A 24,401-nucleotide genomic window follows, 5' to 3' on the forward strand; every position below is an offset into this window, starting at 1 on the left:
GACCACAAAGCCAGCCTATTATCTAGCAGAAAGCAGAAAAACCAATCAGCCCTTGTGGGCCAAGATCAACGTGACACTGAAGGCTCAGAGCAAAGGGGGGACCCCTGTCACCAGACCATTCCCACACCAAGAGCTCTCATGACTCTAGCCCTATATTTGAGCTTGAGAGTCTGTGATTTTCCTTATTCTTACAACAATGAGGGAATCATAAGCTTTAGATCTTGCGTGAACACAAGTACCTGAAGTGAAAAATAACTGTGATGGATATAGTCATAATTCATGTATCCAAACAGGTGTTTTTTAGACTGGAAAGATTCAAGAACTCCAAGCCAAAAAAGCAGAAGAGACTGAATGAGGGAAAAAAGAGATTCACTGTTTCCCCCACGTCCTAGAAACCAGAGCTCTCTTTAAATATATGAGTGTCGGGCCTCCCTAGTGGCGCAGTGGTTGAGAGTCCGCCTGCCGATGCGGGGGACACGGGTTCGTGCCCTGGTCCTGGAAGATCCCACATGCCGCGGAGCGGCTGGTCCCGTGAGCCATGGCCGCTGAGCCTGCGCGTCCGGGGCCTGTGCTTCGCAACGGGAGAGGCCCGCGTACCGCAAAAAAAAAAAAAAAAAAAAAAATATATATATATATATATATATGAGTGTCTATAACATATCCTTATCATGCAAAGAGAAAAGAACACACGCCCATATATCCAACACCCAGCCCAAGAGACAGAACACCACCAAAAGCTTTGAAGCCCCAGAGTTCCCCACATGTGATGGTAACCCTTTCCCTCCTGCCCACCACCAGATGCAAACACTATCCTGAATTGGCACTGAGTCATTTTCGTGTTGTTTTGTTTTTTACCATAGCTCTACCTTATACACCACTATCAGCGCACAGTCACTAAGAGTCCTAACTTCACAGTAATAGCATTGCCCGCTCCCTTCTCCATCCATGTCATCTATCAGGAAATGCAATGCTCCTCCCTAGAGGGGAATGAATGAGGATACAGCCCTGAGAGTTACTCTAAAGTAAAGTAGTTCTCAAAGTGTGGTCAGGGGTTCCCTGAGGCCTTTCCAGGAAACTTTCAGGAGTGTACAAGTTCATTCTTTTCCAACCACATATCTGTGACGCTGGGACTTCTTGATGCACTTCGACCAAAACAATACATTGCATCAGAGTAAATGAAAAGCCGACCTGAAGACCAGCTGTCTTCCATTAAGTCAGACATTAAAAAGAATCACAAAAATGTAAAACAATTGTATCTCATCTCGTTGAATGACTTGAAAAATTTACACTTCATAAAACTGTTATTAATGTTAACAGGTAATACGATTATTGTTATGTAAAATGAATTAATAAGTAAATATTTTTAAAACATAAAAAAAATAATAGAAGTGGATCGATGATGCAACAAAATGCCACAGGAATGGCTACGGGGAGTACTTTGTTTTGGCATAAAGTGTGCAACTAATAATAAAAAAAAATGTCCCAAACTGACACTGTCACAGTAAGCACTTTGGGATGGTAGAGAGCTTTCAAATGGTGTCCTGTATTGTCGGTAAGGCATTAGTTATCTTCTAGTCCACAGGCTGGAGATGCACACACAAGCACCACCAACAGTAACCCGAGTTGTGTTATGTAAGCCTTTTATAAGGAATCACTTTTTTTTTTTTTTTTTTTACGAAGGGTGACTAACCATAAATACCCAACTGCATTGAGGGCCCAAGTTAAACTTGATTCATTACATGTATAGCTCCAAAACCGTTAAGATTTTTTTCACCATAGTCAGTGACCAGGGTCCCAAACATGAGATCAGTAACTGGAAAGGGATTTGGGGTTTTCTCCGCTAGGCAATGGGAAACCACCAAAGAATTTGCCTACTAACTACCTATCAGGAAGGCCTCCGTTCAACTGTCCTTGGGTTTGTAGTATGAGCAGAAGTCAGAGGATCTGGCTCCAGTTCTGAGTCTGTGGGCCTTAAGCAGGTCACTGACTCCTGGGTCTTGGCCCCCTTCTCTGTAAAATGAAAGAGCTGGAGGAGATGATTTCTTTAAAAGTCGTTCCTGCTTGAACATTCTCTGAAAACCCAAGCCACAGAAACCTGCAGTGGTGTTCAGTGTGCCTCCACTGCATCTAGTCCAGGGCTTGGAGGAGTGTCAGTGCTCGACACGGGCCACTGAGCTGTAAACAGTCCGCAAGGACCATAGCTAAGGGGCACCTTCAACAAGGAAGAGGAGGTAGGGAGAGACCACAAGGACAGTGAGGATGTTTTCATCTTGATTTCAGCTGCTAGGGTAATAACTCATGAACACATGCCGATTCTAGAAGGCAGAGAACCCATTCTTTAGGCTTAAATGGGGGACTACATTTGGGTGATCAAAGGAACATGGCCGTGGTGAGAAAGGATGACTCAAAGCCAGCAGCGGTATTCCTGGGGCTCAAATAAACTTTTCTACTTTTCTAGAGACCACAGAAATGCCTTCACCTACAGGGGGAGGTAAGTGTGATATCAGTGCGCCAAACTGTCAGAGATAAGAATGTAAGATGTCCGTGAACTGCACGGAAATAGTACCAGGAGCACCACTCTGGAAATAGTGGCTCACTGCTTTAAATCTATAAAATAGCTAACATTCATAAGGCACCATTTATCCTCCAGGCACTATTCTAAGTGTTTTACATGCACGAACGTTTACATCCTCACAACCCTGTAAGATAGATATTATCATCCTCATTTTACAGAGGCGGAAATTAAGTCATGGAGATACAAAGAAACGTGGCCGAGGTCTCAGAGGAAGTAAGTAACAAAACCTGGATTTTTAACCGGCTTTATCACTATGGAATTATATCAGCGATTCACAGCAGCACTTGTTCCGTATAAAGAGATTTTAGTCTCTGTCCCGTTTGCTTGACATGTGTCACATTTTCACTGAAGTAGAAGGTTATGTTTGGGACAGCGTGATGAAATACGTGCTGAGCTGGGGACTGGAACTGTTGACGAGGAGCCCTGGGGAGGAGATGGCCATGCTCTGAGCCTCCCCTCACATGTGTGTGTCACGTACACACACAGACAAGGTCTATCCAGTCCCCTCGCACCACCGCAACATGTAGGTTTACCTGTGACCTGACTTAGTAAAAGGTTGCTGGAGAGCAAAGCCAGGGCCTGAAAGAGCAGAATGACCCACTCATCACTTTGGCAGAAAACAGCAAAGGCTGCAGAGAAAAGCAGGGCCCCCAGAAGTGAAGCGGCTTTGATTTTTTTCAAGGGTTTCCAGCGGTAAAGTCCTTCAAAGACTTCTGACTTCCACTGAGAGCAACTAAGTCAGGCCCTGCCAGCAGATGCCTGATGGAGCCTGATTTTAAAGCAGAACAGACACTGTCATTGACTTCAAGGACTCATCATTGAGAATCTCCACAAATACTTTTCTACATGTGTTCACAATCACATTTGGACGGCCCTGAGGTCAGAAAAAAATTGAATTCAAGTCCTGGTACCACTTACTTACCAGCTATGTGACTTTGGGCAAGTTATTTAACCTTCTTGAGCCTGTTTTCTCATTTGGAAAATGGCATAATAATAACACCTGCTCACAAGTTTATCGACCAAATGAGACGATGCACATAAAGTGCTTAGACACACCGCCTGCTGTATAGTGAGTGTTCAGTATTCTTACTCATTATTACCGATAAAATACTTTGATCTATAAACCTGGAAATAACCCAGTTGAAAGGAATGTTAAAAAGGGATGCCTCCCCCCAAACAACACATTTCTAACTCAAAGACCCAATCACTAACTCAAGGCCTCCCTTGCTTGTCCTCCATCTAGCTCAGCGTGTACTCAACTGCTAATTACAAGTTAGGTGTTAATTATCTCATAAAAGTTTCTTCAAATCACAGAGCATTAAATTCCTGTGCCCCTCTAAAGGGGCTGGATCCTTGAGCTCCTTTTCACATCTTGGGTTCCAAGCTCTTCCCTTTCTGTCTCCTCTTTGAGTTGTTTCTAATTTATTAGCTCAGGACATCTCCCACTGGATGAATGGACTCTGTTTCTTAACAGTTGCTACATTCTTGTCTTCTGTAAAGTACTGAGCAAAAGACAAAACAGCTGTTAAACATAATTAAATGAAGTTCAGTGAAAAGGGAGCTTGATTTCCAAAACAAGACACCAAAATACAAACCAAAAAGAAGATGGTGCAGTTAAAGCTTCTATATAACAAGACACCAAAAACAAAAGAAAAGAAACATGGCAGACTGAGAGAAAATTATTTGCACATAAAAAAAGGACGAATGTCAACAGGACAGAGAGAAACAGCCCAACTCGGGGGTAGAGGAGGGGAAAGGCAAGGAGGTGAATAAGTCATTCACAGAGAAATAAACATAAATGGCCAACAGCCACATGAAAAGATGTCCAACCTCACTACAATCACGGCAGTTGAGTATCATAACCACCTAGAGGTGGCTGTATCTTGCGGAGCCATTGGCCACCTTTACTTAAGAATTACTTAAGAAAAGTAATTTATGTCTCCATATTTTAAAAGACCTATTTTTTACATACCGTGTGAAGCTGGACAGAAAAGAGGCACTGTGACAACCACTTGGCATTTCACACCCAGACCCTCACTGGCTCATTCTGATCTTCTAAGATGAGCACTGTCACCACTGAATAACCCCGAAGTTCTATCTATTTTCAGATGGTTTTCTTTTTTCCAAGCAAATACTACCCTTCTCAAAAGCTCACAAAAGTCTTGGCATATTCATAGGTGTTGTGCTGCACTGAGCCAACGTTCAAAACTCCTAACTAAAGCATTTAGCTGAAACATACACTGCAATATTCTGTTCCAGAACAACGCATAAAATGATTTAAAATTTTAAAGTAATTAGTGTTACCTTTCACCAACATACATTTGAGGCAGGTCTGCATGAAGCTGCTGGTGCCATTTTTAATTTAATATTTAAATATCAGTATCTTAAATGATAGGCTTGGAAGAAAATCTCTCTGTAATTAATACAAAAAGTAAAGCAGCCTGGAAGAGTGTCACAAGCATTGGCTGCAAGCCAGCTGGGAATAAAAATTCCAGCTCTGCCACCTTTGAGCTGAAGGACTTTGGGGCAGGTGACTTCTAAGTCTCTTTTCCTTTCACTGAAAAGTACAGATGTCTATATCACAGGTTTGTGACAGTTTTTCCACAGAGACAATAGGAAGCATCTGGTACAGTCTTGCCCAGTTTAAGCAATTCCACAGTAAACAAGATTTAAAATGTTTTTCCCTATCAATTCATTGTCAATTCTGCTAGCCATTTAAGGATGTTTATTTAAGAAGATTTCATATATAAACTTTAAAAAGTGTAAATATTTACTGTCCTGATGAATTCCGTGGCCTCACTTCCACAGGAAAGACAACTATGAATAACCACTTCACATGCTATTATTTCTAGAACTTTCACCTGGCAGCTCTCTGGAAGATAATAACTAATGAAAGTGGAAATACTGAAAGCAGCCCACCAACTTCCACACAGAAGAGCTTCAGGGATCATTGCTATTCATACAATTTCAATAATTAGGAAAAATACGCCCAGGAAAAGGCCCTGAGTACAGCATCAAAGAGAACCACCTGTACCATTTACAGAGGCTGCCTCACCTAGTCACTCTGCAATATTTTCTGATGGGCAGGAGTAAATTATATCATGCTCCGTCAACTCCAACTGGTATAGCCTGAGCAACCCAGGGCTGAGAAAAATTGAGCTGAGACAAGAAACAGGTGAAGTGAAAATGAAAACATTCAGCACGCTGCATTTGTGTTCGTGTCTCAGCCCTCCACAGCAAACTACTGTCAGGTGCTCAACCATTAAATAAAGATAATTGAGAATTCCTGGGGAAAATTGAGCAGATTGTTAAATTCTTTGTTCCCTAACCTCCTTCTAGGATGTTCTGCCACAGTAATTTTTACTGATTAAGTCCTTCTACATTAGGCAAAAACCTGGGCCTGTTACTGCTGACTTTTTTTTTTTTTTTTGCGGTACGCGGGCCTCTCACTGCTGTGGCCTCTCCCGTTGCGGAGCACAGGCTCCGGACGCGCAGGCTCAGTGGCCATGGCTCACGGGCCCAGCCGCTCCGCGGCATGTGGGATCTTCCCAGACCGGGGCCCGAACCCGCGTCCCCTGCATCAGCAGGCGGACTCCCAACCACTGCGCCACCAGGGAAGCCCAAATGTCTCGTATTTTATACTTATTTTCCGAATCTACAAAATGCTAAAATGCCACTTGTTTAACAAAAGTCGGTTTGACAAAGCCAATACTCAGTGGATTCGATTTAGGAAACTAGCGGAAGAAAAGGTCTGAAGTTTACAACATTTTTTTCTGTGGGTCCACTCACCACCGCCCCCCCCCACTACCACTGCCAAATCAGAATTAGGATTCAATTACAATAACAGGGCAATGTTTCCAAAAGTCTCACATCCTCAATACAAGTTGTAATATTAATATAACTGCATATCACTATCTTGCTGGCAGCTTCCCTGGTGGCGCAGTGGTTAAGAATCCGCCTGCCAATGCAGGGGACATGGGTTCGAGCCCTGGTCCGGAAGATCCCACATGCCGCGGAACTACTAAGCCCGTGCGCCACAACTACTGAGCCTGCGTTCTGGAGCCCACGAGCCACAACTACTAAAGCCCGCGTGCCTAGAGCCCATGCTCCACAATAAGAGAAGCCACCGCAACGAAGAGTAGCCCCCGCTCGCTGCAAGTAGAGAAAGCCCGTGCGCGCAGCAATGAAGACCCAACGCAGCCAAAAATAAATTTTAAAAATTAATTAATTAATTTAAAAACACCCAAAACTATCTTGCTGTTGACCAAGACTTCCATTCCAACTGGCTTCTGTTGGCCTGAACAATTAGAAACAAATCCAGCATCTGACTTTAGCTGGGTAGTCTTTTCTTCAAGGCAAGGGAGGCTTTTCGAGCCAAAGGTAACATGTGGAAGGAAGACTGTTCCACGTGTGCACATGGAGCTTTCAATTCCACATTTCTTAGTAAAAGTACGCCAGCAGAACAGTGTTTGAGCAGGATAAACTGAGAAGGGCTGAGTGGTCAGTGACCGTGTAAAACGCTAAGGATGTTTTTAGAGGACTAGGAAGATACCCCAGTACAGCTGACCCTTGAACAACACAGGGGTTAATCCTCGTATAATGTGTAGTCAGTCCTGCATACAAGTGGTCTCTCTGCATCCTTGGATTCAACCAACCACAGACGTAGTACTGTAGTATTTGCTATTGAAAAGTATCCACTTCTAAGTGGACCTGTGCAGTTCAAACCTCTGTTGTTCAAGGGTCAACTGTACTTATTACCCTTTTGCTCAAGCTACTATCTTGAACCATGTGAAACTAGCGGTTCCGTAGTTCAGAAACAGCTGAAAGCAACTAGTTCATGTGGTTAAACCCACCACTAGGAAATTCTGCAGACTTAAAGGTAATTAAATGCCACATTTTTCTGTCGATGATCTGTTTTTTTGCTTCTTATACCCATTATGGAAGAGTAGACTTTTAGAAAGAAGGGTATCAAGACTCAAAAAACAACCACAGAAACTTTACCAATAAAAACGTTCTAACAATCGGAAAGACAACCTCTTCGCAAGTTGTTTTCTAAAACTTCTGTTCACCAAACATCTGCTTTTGTTTGTTTGTTTTCCAAGACTCTCTAATTGTCACAAATAGTTCCTGGAAGATACATTTTCCTACAGGCAGGGAGAAGAAAAGAAGGGAGAATGCCGGGTTCCTGCCGGGCAGGGAAGGGTGAATGGGGAATTTCAGTTTCAGCTGAACTCAGGCCTCAGTTCCCCGTCTCAAAGGCAGGCCCTGATGAGATGACCTCTAAATTCCCTCCCAGCTCCGCACTAACAGTTTACTGGAATTTGGTAACAGCCCTTATTCTACCTATATCCACTTGCATTTTACATCATCCTACTGCCAAACTCATAAATAATTTTACAGCCTGTAAGAAACAGCCATTAACTGTCATTGGACCTCAACCAAACAGGAAGAAAAAAAAAAATCCAACCCCATTCACTATATACAGCACATGTTTTTGCAGAGGGATATTTACATTGGATCCCACACACTCATGAATCCCTCCCGCTCTCTCTGCTGTGGGTCCTAGTCACGCCATACAACTCCGGTTCCATTTCTCCCAATGTGATCAAACCTGTTTGGAGATATCCTGTGAGGGAAACAATTTACAAGTTTTTTTTGTTTGTTTTTCGGTACGCGGGCCTCTCACTGCTGTGGGCTCTCCCTTTGCGGAGCACAGGCTCCCGACGCGCAGGCTCAGCGGCCATGGCTCACGGGCCCAGCCGCTCTGCGACATGTGGGATCTTCCCGGACCGAGGAACGAACCCGTGTCTCCTGCATCGGCAGGCGGACTCCCAACCACTGCGCCACCAGGGAAGCCCAACAATTTACAAGTTTTGACGCTGCCCTCGAACAATCTAGACATTTTCATACCAGAGTTCAAGGCACTGCTTCTGTTTCAAAAAACCAGAGTATTTTCCACACAAAGCACTGTAATTGCTCAAATGTTAAAGCATTCTAAAAGGCCTACCAAAACAAAATAAAATTTAAAAACTTTAATGAGTTCTTTATTCAAATACAAGAAAAATACATGAATCATTTCCAGTGGAAATCAGACTGCATACTGGCAGACTCAGCCCATGAGCATGTGTGTATGTGGCCCACACAGTATTTTTAAAAGATCTGATTTCGTTGCCAACATTTGCAGACAGGGAAATTTCGCCTCAAACTCTAAATGTCCGTCTTCTCTTAAAAAAAACTATGTCACCACTAACACCCTTATTTCAACAACCAGAAACAAGAGGTGGCACGTGCTTGCCCGTTTATAGCAGTTTAACTAGGAGAATCTGAGAGTTGTCCCTTTTGGTACTTTTTTCCCTTCACGTAAATGAGTCAAACAATGAAGCTCACCCTAGTCAAAGACAGTTTGACATATTTCTCTCCCTTACTATCTTACCATGACATAAATAATTCACTCCAGAACCAAACTGAGGCCTATCAAAGATTGCCAGATTGCTAGTAAACCACGGCTCATTAACTATTTTAAAGAGAACACATAGGGTAAACTTCTATTTCTTACTAGTGTTATGGTTACATCAAGTTTAACATTTTTCTAAATGTAATTAAGTGTGAGAATGCTTAATTGAGATCTCGATTTTATTTTTTTCAAGATGTGTTATCGCTAGATTTAAATTTCATCTAATATAAAAGCTTTTCAAAATCTATAAACTTAATACATTTAAAAAAAGAAAAAAATCTGCTACTCACACTAATCTTGTGCCCTCTTTACTGAAAATAGTTGCTATCGTCTCCTAATCAGGTCACAGTCATTTTTAAAGCCTTAATAGTTTCTTGTCTCTATCCCACACGAAAAGGACAGAGCAACTGACTTGACAAAACATTTCCCTAAATCTTCTTGCCCTACCATGGATTCAACTACCTCTTGTCAAGTGGAGATAAGAAGGCTCATTTCACGGGAGTATTATTTGTAAAAATGGCATAAATCTTGACTCCTGGTAACATTTATATGTAGGGTGTTAACCAACTATTCACTATCTCCACAAACCATGGAATAAAAACAAACTGGACCAAACTGCAGTGCAGATGATGAGATTAGACAAAGCTCTTCCCTCCCTCCCAGGAATGGAGTTAACAAAAGACCAAGGGAACACAAAGGGCAGGCTTTTAGAGACTTGACCATGGAAGAGGAACAGCATCCTGTTGCAACCAGGGGCTTGCAGTTGTTTAGAACGTTGCTAAAAATTTTAATCGCTCTTCTTCTAAAGCATATTATCTTTCTCCATCAATAGGACAGCTGAGCCAAGGCCTGGGAGCATTTCTGATGATACAAGATCCTTTACCATCACAAATGCATTCCCCTTAAATCCTGAGAACCTAAGTATAGCATTCCAAATTTAGAATATACATATTCTGCACACTATCAGAAGGGAAGAAAATCATTTTTAGCCTCTAAATTGAACTACAAAAGCACAGCAACAATTTTTGTTTTACGTAGTAAAGGAAAACTGCACTTTTAAATATCATTGATGCAAGCACTATTTCCTTCAATGTGTCCACATGACCAAAATGTGCTCGCTACAAGGGTTTCTTTTATAAACAGAAATGTAAAAAGCAAACAGGCATTTCCTATAATACTCTCCACCAGTAACAGGCATCAATTCTCAGCCCCAAATATAAAATTTCACAAATGACTTCTTTATACTGTTAATTACAAAAACATTTCCCTCCAACAAGAGTACCTGCAAAACTGCAAGTAGACTTAGAAATAATGTATCTGCTCTAAAAGAGATCATAAGAATCTGCCATTGTTAGGACTTCCCTGGTGGTGCAGTGCTTAAGAATCCGCCTGCTAATGCAGGGGATATAGGTTCGAGCCCTGGTCCGGGAAGACCCCACATGCTGCAGAGCAACTAACCCCACGCGCCACAACTACTGAGCCTGCACTCTAGAGCCCACGAGCCACAACTACTGAAGCCTGCGTGCAGCAATGAAGACCCAATGCAGCCAAAAATTAATTAATTAATTAATTTCTAAAAAGGAGTCTGCCATTTTTAAAAGTAGGTAGGAGTGACTTAGTGCTGCAAGCTTTAACTCAGCAAATCAGTCGATCTGGTAAGTGTGGTGTGACAGAAAGCTCTGGACTCAACGTGAGCTCCAATCAAGCTACCACTCTCTGAAACCAAGTGTTGGGAGGAGACTGGGCTAAACAGAAAGATCTTCAGCTTGCTTTCCATCTTTTTACAGATCCTATGACTCTATAGCACTGTTGGCATTCAATTAAGCTCAATGATACATATCGCATACGAATAATGTTTGAATGTTTAAATTATCCATGAACTCAAGGTTCACTACAAGCACAGGTAAGTGAGGCCTGGTACAGTGACTGTTCCATCTCTGGGCTCAAGCTTGGCTTCTTATGATGATGATGGTGACGAAATATTTCAAGCAAACAAAACATAGCACATCTGTATACTCATTACCTACCTTTGTCAAACCATAACTTTTCCCATCTCTATACTTGAAGTCTTTTTTTTTTTAATCACCAATACATTTGAAGCTCCCTGAGTACCTCTCTCTAATACCATTCCCCTCCTTCCCCCAGATCACCATCTTAGCTTTTAAAACAAAATGAGATCAGACTGTCCTGGAATTTACTACAAAATAATTTGGGGGGTTGACAGGTAGGGAAGAAAAGAGGTTAGAGAAAAGGGAAAACAGATGACATAAGATTGGCCTGGGTGATGAGAGAATGTTATAATGAACACCTCTATCCTTACTCTGTGTATGTTTGATATTTTTCTCAATAAAAAAGTTTTCTAAAAAATGAGAAAGAGGGCTTCCCTGGTGGCGCAGTGGTTGAGAGTCCGCCTGCCGATGCAGGGGACAGGGTTCGTGCCCCGGTCCGGGAGGATCCCACATGCCGCGGAGCGGCTGCGCCCGTGAGCCATGGCCGCTGAGCCTGCGCGTCCGGAGCCTGTTGCTCCGCAACGGGAGAGGCCACAACAGTGGGAGGCCCGCGGCGTACCGCAAAAAAAAAAAAAAAAAAAAAAATGAGAAAGATATCAGATTGTAAATACCTCTAGATTACACTCCTAAAGCTTCACTATTCAGTATGATAGCCACTAGCCACATGCAGCTATTTAAACTTAAATGCAAATTAATTAAAGATAAAAAATTTAATTCTACAGTTGCACCAGCCACATTTCAAGTGTTCAACGGCTACATACGGCTAGCGGCTACCATACTGATCAATGTAGTGGTAGAACATTTCCATCATCACAGAAAGCTCCACCTGACAGCACTGCTCTGCAGCCTTGGGTGTTATCTCCATTTGGTAAGAAGAGGTATAACCAACAGCCAAAACACTTGGCCTTAAGATCATCAAGTATGAGTCCTGATCCATCAAATAGGGGCTGACGGGCTTGGGTCAAGAATAGTATCTAATCGCGGCTTCCCTGGTGGAGCAGTGGTTAAGAATCCGCCTGCCAATGCAGGAGACATGGGTTCGAGCCCTGGTCCGGGAAGATCCCACATGCCGTGGAGCAACTAAGCCCGTGCGCTGCAACTACTGAGCCTGCGCTCTAGAGCCCGTGCTCCAGAAGAGAAGCCACCGCAATGAGAAGTCCTTGTACCACAACGAAGAGTAACCCCTGCTCGCCACAGCTAGGGAAAGCCTGCACGCAGCAGCCACGACCCAACACAGCCAAAAGTCAATAAATAACTAAAATCTATATATATATAAAAAAAGAATAATATCTAATCAAACTTCCTTACAACGTTATTTAAAAAATCAACTTTTACACACTGAAGTCTTATCACAGGAAAAATGTGTGGAATTGCACAACTTCAATTAGGACACGACTGCTGCGTGTGCAATAAGTTTAGTGGCAAAGCCAATGTGCAAATTAGCAACAACATTTCAAATGTGTATTTAAAGACCAAAAAAAAACCTGAAAAATAATTCCAGTTTTAGTTTGAGAAATGGAGAAATCACACATTTCAGCTTCCAATTTGTTAAGTTTCTCCTCCCACTACCTTTATTTTGGAATAGAAAAACAACTTTCTACTTGTTTTCAACACAATTTTTTCGTGGTTGGGATTAAAACTTAAATCAAATTGCTGATGGAAGATTATCCAAGGACGTTTGGAAGGAATGAATGCAAAAGTCCAGACTGACTACTAAGACTATAGTCTAAGCTTTCATCTGCATCTAATGAAGTAATTTCTTCTTCCCAGAGTACGTCTTTGAGTAACCCATATCTCTCATGTGCTCATGTATCTCAAAGAGAAAATTAAATGATCACTAAAATAACCTCACCTTTCCAAACTGAGATTATTTTGCTCCCAAAATTGTATTTCCCTTTATTCTGGACTAACCTAAAAGAAACTGATGGAACAGGTAAATTTTCTAGTGTCCTTTCACCTCTTTCAAATCAGATTTAAAAAAACAAAAACAAAAACCCAACATTGATAACCATTTACATCAGGTGTAAAAGAAGGTAAATCATGTCAAGTGAGTTAACTCTTCCAGAGACATTCACATCTAACCCAGGAAAACCCAGTAATTCTCAACTTGTTTCCCCATCTACCATATGTGTTAGAATATGGAAATGGGGAAGTTGGGAGGAACGGTGGTTATGTACTAGTCCCTTTATCCAAAGCTATTAGGAGCAGGATTGGATAATTTATCTTAAAAAGCATTTAAAGACTAGGATTTTAAAAACAATCGGGGCTTTCCTGGTGGCGCAGTGGTTGAGAATCTGCCTGCTAATGCAGGGGACACGGGTTCGAGCCCTGGTCTGGGAGGATCCCACATGCCACGGAGCAACTAGGTCTGTGAGCCACAACTACTGAGCCTGCGCGTCTGGAGCCTGTGCTCCGCAACAAGAGAGGCCGCGATAGTGAGTGGCCCCCGCTTGCCACAACTAGAGAAAGCCCTCACACAGAAACGAAGACCAAACACAGCAAAAAATAATAAATTAATTAATAAAACTCACTCCAAATTTCATACACAATAAAAACTATTTAAAAAAAAAACAATCGTTATAACCTAAACATTTTATTGTACCTTAAAACATATAAACGTACATCCATGCACCAATTTTTTTGACAAAAGGCCAAGGTTTTTTTTCATCATAATGACTTAGAGAAATTCCATTTAGAGGTGTCTTTTTGGTACAAACCCATAAGCATCATCTATGATTTCCAGTTTGTTTCTCAAGTGGAGTCAGAATTTTGAAACACTTTCAATGTAATCTGAATTCAGACTCCTTTAGATTCTTACAATTTTTTTCTCCAACTTAACCATATTAAATTCACAGCAGTTTTACTTTAGCAAAATTCTCACCTTTACTAAATCTTTCTATTTTTGCACTTATAGTTCATAGATTTACATAATATTAAATTATGCATATTACGATGATGACTACAACTGGCAGAAGCGGGTTTGGAAACAAACAATTGACCCAGGAAGCATGGGTACTGGCTTACTGACCCAGTAGGCATGGTAGGTACAGAAATGCCCACGTGCCCTAGAATAGAATACTAGTCTACTAGTCAAAGCATCTGGCATGCTGTGGCAGTCACTATGTTTTGAAGACAGAATGGGGCATACAAACTCATCTGGCAGAAATTTTGAAAACATCCCCTCCAGACTCTGATAAAATTTGTCAATTCCCTTCGTTGTGCCATTTTTCTCCTCACCTTACACCAAAAGAATAAATTTCTAACGGTAGCTTAGAAGGAAATAAAGTTGAGGTTATCTTTCTAGCACTCCTCAAATGACATTATAAAATGAGAAGAGGAGGAAAATAAAATGGGCCCTACTTTTCTGAATTCGGAACCGCGTTCCTGACATCTACTATCTAAGGGAAAAGGGAGGGCTAAATAGTAGTTAGAAGAGCCTGACGAGACGCCGCCGCCCCGCCCTCCCCGCAAAGTCATGCAAGTGGAGCATTACCTGAGTCTCAGACCTTTCCCTCAGCTGAACTGCAGGCTTCTTGAGAGCATGAGCTAGACCTTACGCCCGTGTCCCCTGCGTTGGCAGGCAGATCCTTAACCACTGTGTCAGCAGGGAAATCCCGGGGTCTAGCTTTTACAGCAGCTTGAAGTCTGTCCTCCAGTAAATAGTAAAAACCCGATGAAACATCAGCTTGTTCTGAACCTATTTTTTTTGATGTCCAGAGTAATCTGGTATGTTACCAAAGCAACATGCAGGCTCCCTCATCTGCATAAGGCAAAAGAAGACCCCCAAACCAGGAAACAAGGTGTTTTCACCTGGGTTTCCCCAAAACGCAGGGGCCTGAGGCAAGGGTTTGCATGCATGCAGCTAATGTGAAAGTGATCCAGAGGAACAGGAGTGGGGACTGGGAGAAGTTCAACAGCGAAGGAGGAAAGCTATCCTAAAGGATGGGCCAGTCACCCCTGAGGGCTGGGGCCCATGTGGACCCTCCGATTGTGCCTCAGAACTGTCCAACTTGGTGACAAAAGAGAGAAGTATTTATCTACCGGCTTCTATCCCCCAGCAGTCAGAGGTGAGTCATGCAATGGTAACTCCCTTGGACATCCAGATATGTACATAGGTCAGAACAGCGAAGCAGAACACTACAGCCGAGAAGTCTGGGGCAGAAAGCTGTAGAGATGAGGTCTACACCTGCCAGAGGTTAGCACAGCACAGCTGGAATAAAAGGGTGGCTGAGAGGAGGGGAGCCGGTACACATCTCATCCAACGGATCCAAGGAGCAGTTTCCACTCCTTCGGTCAAACGTCTCTTGGGCCGTGGGGTCTGTGCACAGCGCCAGCCCCTCCCTTAAGCCTGTCAGTTAGAGCTAAGAGTGCATGAATGTGGTCAAGGTTATCAGAACATATTGCTTAAGGTAATGAGGCTTTTTTAAACATTCACAACTAGATTTGATCATTCCTCTTTATTGAAAAAAAGTAACCTGGGGCTGGAGGTGCACCAGAACACTATGTAGGTGGCACATAAGTGTGGTAGGCATTATTGCTGCTGGAATTCAAAGACAGAAAAGTCACCAAAACCTGGGTTGGTGAACGGAGGCTTCAGGGAGCGGGTATGTTGGATCTGTGCCTCAAAAGTGTGCCCTGACAAGAAAGAGGGAAGAGTGCACATTTCAGGTGTGTGAACAAGGGAAGGGGCAAATGCTCGCCTCCTACTGGGTAGAGTGGCGGGGGTGGGGGGGTGGCAGTTCTGCTTTGAGCCCAGCCTTAGGTATAAAGCAGTTATTATTTCAGTATTCGTTTGCCTTTTACCGAGGACGAATGTTTCATGCATCATCGTAAGCACCTGGTGTAATACCTCATTTAATCCTGTAAACCTCTGAAGAAGGTACTGTAATTATTTTACAGATGAGGAATGTGAGGTACACAAGGTAACTTGTCTAAGGTCACAGAGGTGGTCAAATGGCAGAGGCGATACACTAGGAGGCCAGCAGTCTGGATCTAGAGCCCACATTCTCAACCAAAATGCTACATACAGTCCTCTATCCCTATCTGCAGGGACTGCATCAGCAGCTGGCTGAATCCAGACACGGAGGGCCAACGATACTAGGCCACTTTATATAAGGGACTTGAGCATCTGCAGATATTGGTACCCGCGGAGATCCTGGAACCAGTCCCTGCAGATACTGAGGGATGACTGTATTAATACCTCTCAGCAGAGAGAAAACAAAGCACAGAAAAGAAGGGTGTCATAGATGCATCTGCATTTAGGAACAGACAAGGCTGGGAAAAGACTGATTTGGAAGCATCCTAAGGGAAATAATTCTATCAAGCAGTTGGAAGCCCTAATAGCCTCAAAACCATTTCCCAGAGAGTACAGTCCCAGAGTTGGGGCCACCAGAGACTAGCACAGAAGGTCTTTGAGAAGGTCACCACTCATCCCTTATTTGGTGACGGTGCTATTGGAAGCTCACTGTGAAAGAATAGGAATCATCATACTCTCTGCCTTCAGTTCATTCTGGCGGCTTAAACACACACAGACACTCTTTCTCCCTCTCTCATCATTCTACCATGTCCAGCTAGAATCAGAGTAGGCCAAACAGACTGAGAAAAATCATGACAGACAGGGAGACAATTTTACAAAATAATAAAGACGCTTAGCTCTCTAGCAGATGCCCTGACTACGAAGCTATGGTGAACTCTTACTATTCAACACCATCACTGGCTCTCCCTAGGGGAGGGTTCACTTCCCCATCCCATCCAGCTTGGCCAAGTGACTGGCAGAGCCACTCTCTGCAGAAGGGTTATCTATCTCCATCCTGTTGAATTTAGGAGTAACCATTTATTTTGGTCAATGATGTTCATGTGCAAGTGACCCACCCAAGAGCTTGAAAAGTCAGTTCAGGGTTCAGCAGGCCTCTTCTTCCTCTGCCACCAGATTGGCAATGTCCAGAGAGAGGACAGAACGTTCCCTCAGCCTGGGTCCTAGGGTCAATTCAGCACGGAGCGGATCTCAGAGGATGGAACAGACAAGGACCCTGTGTGAGAAATAAACCTTTGCTGTGTAAGCCACCAGATCCTGGGACCAATTTGTTACCTCAACATAATCTAGTCTAACTGACCAATACAAATGGTAGGTCTGTATGCACACTGGTCTAAGAACTGTTGGTTCCAAAGCCAAGCTCTCCCACTAACTGGCTGTACCAGATTAGATAAGTGACAACTTCTTTGTGCCTCAGTTTTCTTGCCTATATTACTTCTCAGAAATTTTGTGAGGATCAAGAGAGATCATTGTCTTGACAGTAATTTAAATAGAAAACACTTAAAAATCAAGACGCTGCACAGGTTTCCTATACCTGACAAAGAAGCTGGGAGTCAAGCCTTTTCCTTCCAACAGCAGGTCTGAGTAAATTTAATGGGCATCCTTAATGAGATTCATGAAGTTTATATTGGCATGAAAACGGTACACAAAGGAAGATGAATGAAAAAGGATTAAGTCTTAACAGAACCCTGGCTTTTAAAAGACTCTCCTCCTGTTTTCATAGGATCCAGTGGGTTTTTAGTTTTCTTTATGGACAACACCAACTGACACTTGCAGTCCAAGGTGGGAGGAGTCCTAGCATTCCACCCCACCCTTCAGGACTCAATTGCTTTGGTGTGTAAGGAAGTAAGACTTTTAGTTCTACATCTTGAGGAAGAGCTCCATACAGAAAACTAGACAGAGGAAGGCCTGGTGATGTTGTCACTCCTCTCTGTGCCCTTCCTCAGTCTTTACTTCCTCTGTTCTTTGAGGGCTTGATTTGGCCATGAAAGAAATCAACTCCCCGAGCCTCCCCTGAAACCTGAAGAATTAGTGCTCTGAAGATTTTCAGTGTCTTCCATCAACCAAGTCTAAGAATCTGGGATATCCTACGTTGTGGGTCGGGTGGATAGCGTATAAAATATTTAAAGAGCTATGTAGTAAGTACCCGTGTCTTGAAGAATGAACTGCAAAAGTGATGTGGTCTCTTCCCACCACCTTCTCGGCCTCACGTCCATCCACTCTAAGCCATCATGAATGCTGATGTCCCTGCTACACTGGATTCCCTTAAGAGGCTCTGCCTCACCTCAGAGCTTTGCACTGCTGTTCCCTTGGCTTGGAACACTTTTCCCTAGCCACCGCCCCACCTCACTTTTCCTTGCTGAGACCTAGTGCTTGCTCATCCTTCAGAGAAATTTGATGAGCATCGGGACGGCATCTCAAGGACTTACGTCATAACCTCAGCACCTACACAAAGAAAGTGCACAAGATGTATCTGATAAAGCAGATGGATTAGGAAGCCAAGAATGACTACTGATGCATTAGGGTGTTGACAGTTGTTTTGTTTTTCCATTTCTAACCTATCTATATTATTGTAATTCTACTTCTACATGAAAAAAGAATTTGAAAGTAAGAAAATCATAAATTCTTCCCAAAGGAATGTTACTTAATTATCAAAAACAGACACAATTCCACAAGGACTCAGAGGCAAAAAATATACAAATCAATTTTCACTGCAAAGTAAAGGAGCTGTTACCGTGGAGGATTCCTGGACTGAATGTCAATATTATGACATAGTATGAGTGTGTTTCGTGTTTGGTAATTGCAATCATTGTTGCTTTTGTTGTGGTCACCCATTTACAATGCTTGGTGTCAGTTTATTTGTCTCTTGTAAAAATAAAATACAGTGTGTGTGTGTGTGTGTGTGGCAAAAAAACAAACAACAGACACATTTTATGTTAGGTATATTTTCACAACAATTTTAAAAATTAAAAAAAAAAAAAGCAGGAACCAAGCTCCCCCTTGTTGGATACCAAAGATGTTCTTTTGGAGCATGAAGCCATTCCTACCTCTCCACCCCAGCCTGGCCCCTGAGTCAACACATCACCCTCCATCCCACAGGGTCCTAGTGCAGCAGGTGGACCGAACGCATCCACACAACTCAACTTTCTGCATCCTTTGACTTGAGCGATGCGCTCACCCTCACTAGCACGGATCCTGAAAAGGTGTTTCTAATGCCTTGGCTCTGGTCATATCAGGCAACAGACTCCTGATTTCTCCCTCAGGCCAGGCGTGAGACAATGCAAACTTGATTTTTAGATCACCAGCATTCTTTTTAGAAATCTGTCTGTTTCACCTTAGCCCAAGTCTTGTTTCTATGTTCAACAGCAGCCGCATTGATGGGCTGCCAGAAGGCCTGAGCGGATAGGAGAGGTATTGTTTAGTTGAAAGGGGGTTTTCTGTCAATCTGGATTAAAACAAACAAACTAAAAAAAAAACAAAACAAAGGGGGTATCAATTATATTGTAAAGTAGTTCTCTTTGGGAAAAAGGATTGAAGCTTTAGATCTACTGGGTCTTTGTTTAAATAATCGTTCAGCTTGGCTGACCCCAGTTGAGACAGTTTAGCTAAGGCGAGGAAAGACAGTTCCCAATAAATGATAAAATCCAAGAGCAGCCCCTACCCTCCCCCCCAACCAAGTTTAAGGCCCTATAAAGACAAACACAGGCACAGCAAACCCTGATTGTAGCTTGCTCCGCAGGGAGCCTAAACCCGAAGTCATCATCAGCTGTGGCATCATCAGTGTAATAAACACTGGGTCTGTTGGTAATCAATCAAAGCACGCCATCCAAATCATTCATTCCTTTGTCTGGACACAGACATAGCGGGGCCCCTGTGAAAGCACTAAGCATCTGTTTCCTCAGTTATACAAATGTCCAAATAGTCAGACAGAGTACTCCTGGGCACACAGTTTGGCTTCTTAGTAGCAGTTTATATGGTATGGGTTATGCTTCCTGCTGTAAACCTCAAAAAGTTGATGAGAATCATCTAAGAACTGTTGCATCAGGACGATGGGATATGAGTATTGTTTTCATCTTTTAATCAATTCCTTGGGTCAGTTTTTCATCATGATGTAGACACATCATTTTTAAAGAAGATACTTTAGAAGACAGAGAAATCATCTACAGCTTTCAAAAGATTTAATCCTTCTCCAGGTCCAAAAGCCACAGCCCTCCATGTAGGGGCCACATCCTCAAGTCATAGAAATGGCAATTTTACAACAAGGGAAAATGACATTTCGTTGTCAGTCCTCACCCTCCTGCTGAAGACAGACCATATCTTTAGGAACTGCCTATAATGATCCTCGAATAGATAAGATCCTTTAACCTGCATCATAGCTGTTGACTCAGCAATAGACACATAATTTCCTTTCTCCCGAAATGGCTTACATACGCTATTGAAGTTTGTTTCTGTAATATACACGGACACTAAATCTCTCAGAAAATAAAAGCTCCAGGTAAGAAGGAATTTCTCTGCTGTCCACTACTGTATCCCTGGCACCTAGAACAGTACCTGGCACACAGGAGGTGCTCGATAAATAGTGTTAAATAAGCTAATGAATGAACTTGGATTTCCATTCCTTTCGGCGCAGTGGATAAAAGGATAATTAAACTTGTTTCTTGAACGATATCATAGGGGAATCTCCACCACTGGAAAGACTTAAACACTTCTATTAGGGATAATGTAGAAAATATTTCTTTCTGCATTGGGGAGGAGGCTGAACCAAATGACCTCTCAAGTCCCTTTAAACCCCCAGACCTTATAACTTGATGAACACCACTCCTTAAAAGAGAGGATCAGCTACTTAAAGCCTGTTCCCAGGTAGAGTAAATGACCATGCTCTGATTAAAACAAAGATAATAGCGGCCCTGGGACTTGGATGCCAAAATACTAACTCATCCGTAATGTGCACACATCCCTAGGGGAGAAATGCTCTTGCTAATCATCACTCACACTCTGGAAACAGCAGATGTGCTTCAGGGGCTTCTGGGAGCCAAGTCCAAAACCCACTCCTGGGAAAATGGAGAAGCTAGGGGTCGAGATTAAAATGGAAATAAACAGTATCACACCAGACTGAAGCTTCTGTTTCCCAGCCAACAACAAATCCATTTAAGAAACGTCTGAATTTAGCCTTGAAGTTAAAATGGTTATAACTGAAGATAACCACGTCATAAGATAGAAAATACTGCATTTGATATATAAGGATTTTTGCCCAGTGAAATGTCATATGTACCTGAGGTATCACACTCAGAGGTTCAAGTTCAAGAATGTCTGTCTAAAGTTGAGGGCAAGTTATTCTGGTTGAACTTTTTCTTCAATCTGAATGAGAGAGGCAGTTTGTAGGGGAAGGAGATATGTTCACGTTTTCCTAAACAAAAAAAATCTAATTCTAAAGGAGTAACTAGGGAAACTCCATTCACAATCAACTTTGGAGTGATTCTTGTCTATCAACACATCCTTCCTTTCTTTTGTTCAAATGGTAGAATAGATACGGGAAAAGGAGGGGCAGCGATTTCTACCATGAAGGATTCTGTGTAGAGACCCTGGGGCTGGGTTTGGAGAATCTTCTGCATTCACTGGGGTTGTTTTGAAGACCTAACTGCAAACACTACACTTAAAACAGGAACCGAATGAACAAAGTGAAACAGTTCAACAACTCCTTGGAAAATGTATGAAAAGACTTTTTAACTTTGTAGTCAACTCCTGATCACCCCTACAACTCGGTCCAAAGAAAAAACAGTCTTCTGTTTCCAAACTGTAAGTAACTTAATCTTAATTCTAATGACAACAGGGAATGTGCAGAGAAAGCAGTTACCTCCTCTGTACACACACACTTTGTAAAATCGCCTCTATTTTTTGAATGAGAGAGGTCTTACACAAGAATTCTGTGGAATTAAGCTCACATCTGGTTGGCAGACCTGGTGTTGGACATGATTGTGGCCACACAACTAAATCTTAAATCCACATACTGTTCCTATTTAACTGACATATATGAACTAATTTATAGAAAATGTGCAGCAAATTATTTCTTCCACCTCCCCCATGCCTCAAGAATGCACCAGCAATAGGTGTTACTGAAAGACACCCTGCCCACACACACACAGAACATTTGCATATAGCCACTGTCCAATTATCTAAAGCAGATATTGTTATTTATCTGAATCTGTGCTCTGTAAATGTGTGTGTGTGTGTGTGTGTGTGTGTGTGTGTGTGTGTGTTGGGGAAGGGGGGTGGGGTAGGGGGGTGGGAGTAGTAATTTAACCAGATAAACTTGACCTCTCTGGACCTCAATATTCTCACCAGGAAAATAAAGGGATCAGCCCAGAGACTATGCAACTTCCCGCAGTAACAACAATATATGACCACTAATTATCAAGAGGAGACCTGAATTCTTAAGTGTTTGTCATTAAATATTAGAGTTTAAACTACCTAAAAGACCCACAGTTACACTTCAATATGACCACTGCACACTTTCTGACGGTGGAGAACGTCTTTGAAAACATCGCGGCAGCTGAACCACCAAACCGGGTTAGAGCACGCTGAAGGACTCCGCTAATTATGGGGGAGGGGTGCAAAAAGCGACTGTATCTGGAGGAAGAGTTGGGAGAAGGGCTGCGGGTTTGAGAGCACAGTCTTGCAATTTGCATTTCTGGGCTCGCAGAGCTTCCAGTATCTCCGCGAGACTTTGGTCTGTACCTGCAAAATCTCTCAAGCCACCACCTGCAGCTACACAGTTGTGGGAAGGGGAAGAAGAGGAAAAGAAAAGGAGGTGGTAGAGCGGGAAGAAACTCGCTCAAGGAGCCCACAAAGCCCGTGGGGGCGAAAGTGACTTTGAACAGTGACAAAGAAAAGAGGAAAGAGAAAGAAAGAGGACTCCGCCTTTCCCCACCGGCTCTGCTCCTTTCAGTAAAAAGGGAAGGCCGCCGCCGCCCCTGGCCTCCGCCTTTCACCCGGGATGCAGAGCCCCGGCTGAAACCGCACCCTTTAAGTCCGGCTGCCCTCGGGCCGGGTCCAGAGTCGCTGAATGAGCTTTGCACCGCCGGAGGCGCGGCCCCTGCCCCGCCGGCAAACTCGGGGACTAAGCATCCCCCTCCCTCTCTCCCCGTCTCCCTCACCCCGTCCCGGGGCACCCGATTCTCCACGCACCCGCCACCCCTTCCTCTTCCTCGCGCGCCCGCCTCTCCGGCCCGCCGCCCCCGACCTTCCAACCGCAGAGCATTTTTAAACTTCCACCCACCCCGACAACGGGGCCCTTTGAAAACTTTGTGTATCTAAGGCTTTTGTCCACATCCTGGGCAGGGCCCGGTCACCAGCGTGGGTGCCTGAGGGTGTCCGGGATCTCACAGTGCACAGGGGAAGCCACCACGGAAATCCCACCCCTTTTTAATTTTTTTTTAACACATGAAAGGATGCTCAACATCACTAATCATTAGAGAAGTGCAAATCAAAACTACAATAAGGTATCACCTCACACCGGTCAGAATGGCCAGCATCAAAAAGTCCACAAACAATAAATGCTGGAGAGGGAGTGGAGAAAAGGGAACCCTCTTGCACTGTTGGTGGGAATGTAAATTGATACAGCCACTATGGAAAACAGTATGGAGGTCCCTTAAAAAAGAAAAATAGAACTACCATACGACCCAGCAATCCCACCCCTTCATTTTTGACCCGCTTCTACAACCGCGTGACACAACGCTTGGGTTAACAATTCCCACGCCCTGGTCGCCCCTCGGCGCGGGGGAGCCGGGAGGAAACAGCCCCCCCCCCCCGCACCCGGCGCCTTTCTCGACTGTCACGAGGAGAAAGGTGTGCGCGGGGAGAAGGAGGCAGCCGAGAAACACCGTGGCCAAAAGGATCCTCTTAAAGAAAAAATAGGCGAGGGGTCCTTTTTCTCCCACATCCCGGGAATCGGGGCGCGACGAGGCGATACACTGTTGCATCACGTAGTAGCCGAGCCGCGGGGATCCTCGCCCTCCCCTCAGCCCCAGACACGCGCCCAAATTCATGCACACACCCACAGCTACCGCCGCAGCCGTCCCGAGGCCCCCGCTCCCGGCCCCCAGTATTCCCCGCCGGCCCCCGCCCGCAAGCGGGAACACCCCCAGCGTCGGAGGAGAAGCGGCCGAGGGAAGCGAGGCCCCAGCACTCACAGATGGTCTCCCCACGGCCACGGCCATCGCGGCTGCTGCTCCAGCTGCGCCCGGGTGCCCTCCGCCAACACTAGCTGCTGCTTGGGCTCGGGCTCCCGCTCGCCTCCCCCGCGCCTCCCTCGCGGCTGCGCTCTGCTAGCGCCCGGCTCCCGCGCGCAACCAGCGGCATCTGCTCCCCCCTCCCCACGCCGCCGCCCCTCCCGCTTTATTAGAACAACATGGCCACCCGCCTGGAAGGGACCATTTGCTTCCCCAGGAAGGGGTGTGAGCCTGCGCGCCCGGGCTGAGGCGGTGGGAGGGAAGATGGTAGAGGGGCGGGCCTCCAGCCCTGGTCCGCAGGCCCAGGCTGCAGAGCTCGCCC

General features: G+C 44.0%; 1 protein-coding gene across 2 annotated transcripts in view; it reads right to left on the bottom strand.

Moving 5' to 3' along the window:
* SEPTIN11 (septin 11) overlaps positions 1-24,194 on the bottom strand; it is an 89,044-nt gene extending 64,850 nt beyond the window's left edge. For both annotated transcript variants that reach the window (XM_060147981.1, XM_060147982.1), the window contains exon 1: positions 24,041-24,194. In XM_060147981.1, the coding sequence (XP_060003964.1) occupies positions 24,041-24,067 (27 nt within the window). In that variant the 5' untranslated portion in view covers positions 24,068-24,194. The remainder of the gene's footprint in view (positions 1-24,040) is intronic.
* Positions 24,195-24,401: the final 207 nt, after the last annotated feature.

The sequence above is a fragment of the Lagenorhynchus albirostris genome, chromosome 4 (genome assembly GCF_949774975.1).
Source record: "Lagenorhynchus albirostris chromosome 4, mLagAlb1.1, whole genome shotgun sequence".
NCBI lineage: Eukaryota > Metazoa > Chordata > Mammalia > Artiodactyla > Delphinidae > Lagenorhynchus > Lagenorhynchus albirostris.